Source organism: Sciurus carolinensis, chromosome 18, assembly GCF_902686445.1.
Source record: "Sciurus carolinensis chromosome 18, mSciCar1.2, whole genome shotgun sequence".
NCBI lineage: Eukaryota > Metazoa > Chordata > Mammalia > Rodentia > Sciuridae > Sciurus > Sciurus carolinensis.
This window is the reverse complement of record NC_062230.1, coordinates 19784843-19791169: the sequence shown is the minus strand read 5'-3', so window position 1 is coordinate 19791169 and position 6327 is coordinate 19784843. Positions and strand designations below refer to the sequence as shown.

The 6327-nt window shown below is 44.0% G+C and overlaps 1 protein-coding gene across 1 annotated transcript; it reads left to right on the top strand.

Moving 5' to 3' along the window:
- The first annotated feature begins 459 nt into the window (after positions 1-459).
- On the top strand, positions 460-1361 carry LOC124969931 (growth arrest-specific protein 7-like). The gene is given in 2 exon segments (XM_047532943.1): positions 460-1228; positions 1231-1361. Coding segments are annotated over 2 exon segments (900 nt in total).
- The last annotated feature ends 4966 nt before the right edge of the window (positions 1362-6327 follow it).

Below are 6327 nucleotides of genomic sequence, written 5' to 3'. Positions count from 1 at the left end.
AAAACCTTCAGGGACACTATAAGTGTACAGGGTAGAAACTGTACTGCCTCAGATCCCCACGGCTAGATGGGAAGATACACAAACAAAAGGAAAAAAAGGGGGAATAAAGCACTACGAACAAACCAGGATGCTCCAATCATAGACTCCATTGACAAACCAGTAGAAGAAATGTCAGAGAAGGAGTTCAGAATTTACTTAGTAAAACTGCTTCATGACTTTAAGGAGGATATAAAGAGTGAGATCAGAGCTATGTTTCAGGAGAAGGAAGATAACTTAAATAAAGAGACAAAGATCCTGAGGAGAAATCTAGAAGAAATCCTTGAAATGAAGGAATCAATAAATCAATATAAAAATTCAATAGAAAGTAGCACCAACAGAGGAGACCACTTGGAAGACAGAACTTCAGTCAATGAAGACAAAATATATAATTTTGAAAATAAACATGACCACACAGAGAAGATGATATATTGCGTGATGTTCCCTCACCCAGACACAATGCCTGAACAGCAGCTGCTGAAGCCAACGGAGTGGAGCTACTGTGACTACTTCTGGGCTGATAAGAAAGACCCCCAAGGCACAGTGGCAGGGTTCAACCTGCTGCTCCAAAAGCAACTGAAGGGCAAACAAATGCAGAAAGAAATGTCTGAATTCGACCAAGAGAGGAAAAAGATTGAAGAAGAATATGCAAAGAACTTGGCTAAGCTCTCTCAGAACTCGTTGGCTGCACAGGAGGAAGGCTCCCTGGGTGAAGCATGGGCTCAGGTGAAGAAGACCCTGGCAGATGAAGCAGAAGTTCATCTCAAGTTCTCTGCCAAGCTTCACAGTGAGGTAGAGAAGCCCCTAATGAACTTTTGTGAGAACTTCAAGAAAGACATGAAAAAGTGTGACCACCATATCGCTGACCTCCGCAAGCAACTTGCCAGCTGCTATGCATCAGTGGAAAAGGCCCAGAAAGCCCTCACAGAGCAGCAGAGAGACCTGGAGATGAAGATCCAGCAGCTGGAGATCAAGCTGAGCAACAAGACAGAGGAGGACATCAAGAAGGCACGGAGGAAGTCCACCCAGGCTGGTGATGACCTCATGGGCTGTGTGGACCTCTACAACCAGGCCCAGTCCAAGTGGTTTGAAGAGATGGTGACCACCACTTTGGAGCTGGAGCAACTGGAAGTGGAGAGGGTGGAGATGATCTGGCAACGTTTGTGCCAGTACACTCAGCTGCGGCACGAGACAGAATGTTCGACCAAAGCACAGTTGAGCCTGTGGACCAACTGCTTCAAAAAGTGGACCCGGCCAAAGACAGAGAGCTGTGGGTCAGAGAGCACAAAACGGGCAACATTTGCCCTGTGGACATGGAGATCTAGACACACCTGTGTGGCCCTGGGGAGCCCAGGAGAGGGACTGGGTGTCCCACTGAGAGGAGATGGTGTCTTCTGCTGGGTGAAGCTGCCCTCCCACCCACTCTCCTGTCCACTGAGGAGAGAGGAGAGACCTGGCGATTCCAGAAGGGTGATCTGAATGGCCCAGCTGGGGGACCCCAAATATTCCCAGACCAAGAAGACAGACCTGCAACCCTGACCTTGTCTCCAAGACTGAAGCCCCCAAACCCCAGGCCATGCTTGTTGCTCTGAGAACAAACTGAGGCTGGAAGAAAAAAAAAAAAGTTTATTTAGCTCACATTTTAGAGGCTGGAAGTCTATCAGGTCAGCCTCTGGTGAAGGCCTGTTGTCCATATCACATGGTAGATGGCATCCTGATAGGAGCATGTGTGAGAGGAAGAGAGCAGTCATAGGGTGAGATAGAAAACCAGAGATATTTGGGGGATAGTTTAACTTTTTGTTTTCATGGGGTCTTTTGGGGGGGCTCACTCTTTTTATAACCTAATCTCATGGGAACTAACTGGGGTTCCTAAGGACATGCCCCCAATGACCTAATCAGCTTCCACCAGGCCCCATCTCCTTAAGGTTCCCCCACCTCACAACATCACTGTGCTGAGCACCAGCTTCAAGCATGTGACCTTTGGGGGACACACTCAAACCATATCCAAACCACAACCAGTCATCTGCTGTAACATTTGATATATTATGCACATGCCTTAAGACAGAAGCTGTGTGTGTTCTGGTTAAGGCACGGACTCTGAGCCAGGCCATGTTAGAATTCACAAACTATGCGCCTTGGCCAAGTTATTTTACTTCTTTGAGCTTGTGTTTTCTCATCTTAAAAAAAAAATGACAAGCGAGTGATAACTATAATTATCTCTTAGCTTTGCTGTGGTAATTTTTCTTTCTGATTTTTTTTTTGGGGGGGTGGTATTGGGGATTGAACCCAGGGGCACTTTACCACTGAGCTACATCCCCAGTGCTTTTTATTTTCATTTTGTTATTTTGAGACATGGTCTCTATAAGTTGTTCGGACCTCATGAATTTGCTGAGGCTGGCCTCAAATTTGTGATCCTCCTGCCTCAGCCTCCAGAGTCACTGGGATTATGACCATGCATCACCACACCTGATCATTGTTAAGAGATTTAAATGGTCAACATACTCTAGAATACTACCTGGTGTGCAGCTAGTGTATAGGAAATGTTTCTATGTGACCTGAGTGTGCATAAGATGAACAATAGAATCTTGTGCTGTAAGAAGAGGTTCTATCCTTGGACATGAAAAAAATCATAAAATTCCTAATTACCCCTCATGTTTTAGCTCTAAACTTGATATATTTCTAGACTTCTACATATATGATTTGATTTTGTTCTTTCCCTTCCAGTTGAATACACTACAATCTAAAGCCCAGTGCATGTCCAGCAGAAACCAAAGTCACTGATTTCAGCATCCACTGTGCTTCTGAACTCTGTCCCTATTGTACCCAGTTTAAGAGATCTTCATCTTTTCTCTAGTATCATCACTTTTTCATGCCCACTCTTTATAAAAGAATAATGACAAAAGGATCAACTAACCTCAGCACACTGTTAAACAGGCAGCAACAGCCTGAACTTACTATAACCCAAAGCACTTACTGAATGCACTTAGAAGATGGAAGTAAAGTAAACACTGCCCCTTCAGTCAAGCACGGAGCAGGGAATGCAGATCCTACCTGAGGCCAGGGAAGGGTGGCCACAGATGCCAGAATAGCAGAGTGAAAGGATTTCAAGCTGTGATATCAAAATTTGTACTGCATATGCAGGGGATTTTTATGATTTTCTACTGTGTTGGCATCCACATTGAATATGAGTTTAACTTTCTCATTCCAGGAGCAGAACTTAGTACCCTTGACACAGTATCCCGTTCTCCTCCTCCCAGTTCCTCCAGGTTGTCGATCCAGACATCTGCCTGTTACACCGGCATCCTGGTAAGCATCTCCCCATGGGACAGCTACATAAAACATCTTGACTCACCCACAGGCCCTTAATTCTGAATGGACTATGCAAACATACCATAGTGAACGCTGTCTGTCACAGCGGGACCTCCTGGAACTTGGGTGTTCTTGCAGTAAGCTCACCAGTTAGAATTTTCCTTGGGAAACCTGCCTGAAAATACTCCCCCCACCTATCTCACCTGATGGTTGAACATGCATGTCCCAAACAACATCCCCTTCCCATGACCCTGTGAGGCCTGCTACCCTTTTCTTTCTGGGATCTGTATGCAATAAAATACTGTGTCTGTATTCTCATGTATTTTCTTTAACAGCCTCCTCTGAGTCTCCTCTGACTGACACACCTAAACCTAACTCTCCTCCCAGTCAGAAAGTGGTTATCTTGACTTATGACTTTAGATTAGAGGAAATCATGATACACAGAGAGAAGCAGGTTGAAGTCCAGTTTTGCCACTCAAGGCAAGTAGTTAAAGTTGCTTAACCTAAGTTTCTTCCTTAGCGAAGGAGGGATAAGCTGGGCACAGTGGCACACTCCTGTAATCCCAGCAGTCTGGGAGGCTGAGGCAGGAGGACTGCAAGTTCAAGGCCAGCCTCAGCAATTTAGCAAGACCCTGTCTCAAAATAAAAAATAAAAGGGTCAGAGATATAGCTCAGTGGTAAAACAGTCCTGAGTTCAATCCCCAGTTCCAAGAGTAAATAATAATAATAATAATAATAAAATAATAATAATTTTTATTATTTTTGGTACTGGGGATTGAATCCAAGGGCACTCAATCACATCCCCAGCCCTTTTTTGTATTTTATTCAGAGACAGGGTCTCACTGAATTGCTTAGGGCCTCGCTAAGCTGTGAGACTGGCTTTGAACTGGAGATCCTCCTGCCTTGGCCTCCCAAGCCACTGGGATTACAAGTCTGTGCCACCACACTCAGCAAAAATAAAATAAAATAAAATAAAATGGAAAGGGTTGGGGGCGATGGGGTTCTGGCTCAGTGGTAGAGTGCTTGCCTAGCATGCATGAGGTCCTGGGTTCCATCCTCAGCACCACATATAAATAAGTGAAGTAAGGGTATTGTGTCCATCCACAGTATATATGTGTGTGTGTATATATATATATATATATATATATATATATATATATATATATATGTTGTAGGTGGACACAATACATTTTTTTTTATTTTTATGTGATGCTGAGGATTGAACCCCGTGCCTCACATGTGCTAGGCCAGCACTCTACCCCTGAGCTACAACCCCAGCCCTATTTTGAAGAGTTTTTGTAGAGGAAATAGAAAAATGTACCTAACAAATTGTTAGGTACACAATAGCTATAACCAGGAGCAGTAGTGTGGGAGATACTTGAACAGGGTAGAAATGTCAGTGGTGGGTACGAAGTGAGACACATCTTCCTTTACTGCAAAAGAAGAACATCAGGGAAGATAGGGCTGCAGGAAATGGAGGGCACACTAACTCTGCAACAGGACAAAGGGAAGGTAGAAGATTCATGAGAAAAGTGTGGCTAAGGGAAAAGGTTGGCAGGCGCTTGAATAAATGATTGAAGCAATACACTATTAAGTCAATATTATAGGGTTGGGGTGTTGCTCAGTGGTAAGAGTGTTTGCCTAACATGCATGAGGCTGTGGATTCAGTCCCCAGTACTGAAAAAAAAAGTCAATATTATAGAGGTTGGGGAAGGTGGGGAGTCAGAAATGAACTCCAGGGTGTGGACTCCAGGGAAAATAATTGTCAATAAGATAAGTTAGCAGATGGAGTAGAAGAAAGGGGAGGCTGCAAGCCTCAGAAATTGGTGGTCAGATATAGAACAAGCCTGGATGGTGAGAAGGTGAGTTCCCCAAAGGTGGTGGCCCAGGTCCTTTTATGGTCTTTCAGAGATGATAAGCAATTCTGGATTTGTGGTGAAAGAAAAGTAAATGTTGAGTGCCTATTTTATGAGGTGGTGTATGTAAACTATCTAATATTTAAGGATTAGTAAAAAGTAGAAAGTCTGACCCAAATTAAGCAGGTTCCCAAGGGTCTTACAACTATAGAGCAGAAAGGCTCAGATGTAATCCCAGGGCAAACTGGTCACAAAACACAGACTCTTCCCATCCGAAATTTCCTCCAAAGAGGAGATACTTGAGAACTTTCTCACACATTCTCATTGTTTTTCTCAGCTCTCAAGTTTGGCATCTTGGCAGCCAAGTAGATGAGAGATCTGGTAGGCTTTGAGTGGAGACAAAACTCTGCTGAGCTCAGCTCTGTCTATTCCCTGCTGGCAGCAAGATGACCCTGAGTAAGGGACTCTTAGCTGGATTAGTCTCCACTGCAGAAAGGGCAAGAGCAAAGGGAAGAACAACAGGAAGCACCTGGACTCTCTTGCTGAATATTTAAATGTTTCCTATGATTGACATGCTTGATAAGTAATTCATTCAGCAGAGGGAAGACTTTGGAGATGGTCAAATCTGGGTTCAGTGTCTATTTTGGCACTTGCTAGTTTTGTGACTTTGGATGTCATTCAACATCCAAAGATTACCCAAGATTAGAAAGGATTCGGTGCTAAAACTAGAACACTTTTAGGCAAAATGGATTAGTTGGTCTACCCAAACAGACCACATAACCCCTCTAAGCATCATTGTGTAAGTATAAAGTATGGTGGTCTACTCTCTGCTTGTTTGCCTTTTTTAATTTGGGCCTGCCTTCAGTGCTTCTTCCTACCTGATATTGTGCATTTCAGAAACATACAGGCTGGTGCACCACTGAATTCTGTCTGGAAGAAGCTCAGGGTTGGCCACATGCTACTTTGTCTTCTGAAATGCAAAGCAACTTTTTCCCCCAGTACCAGGGATTGAACCCACAGGCGCTTAACCAGCCACATCCCCAGTCAGCACCCCCAACCTTTTTTTTTTTTTTTTTCAACTTTTGAGACAGGATCTCAATAAGTTGCTTAGGGCCTTACTAAGTTG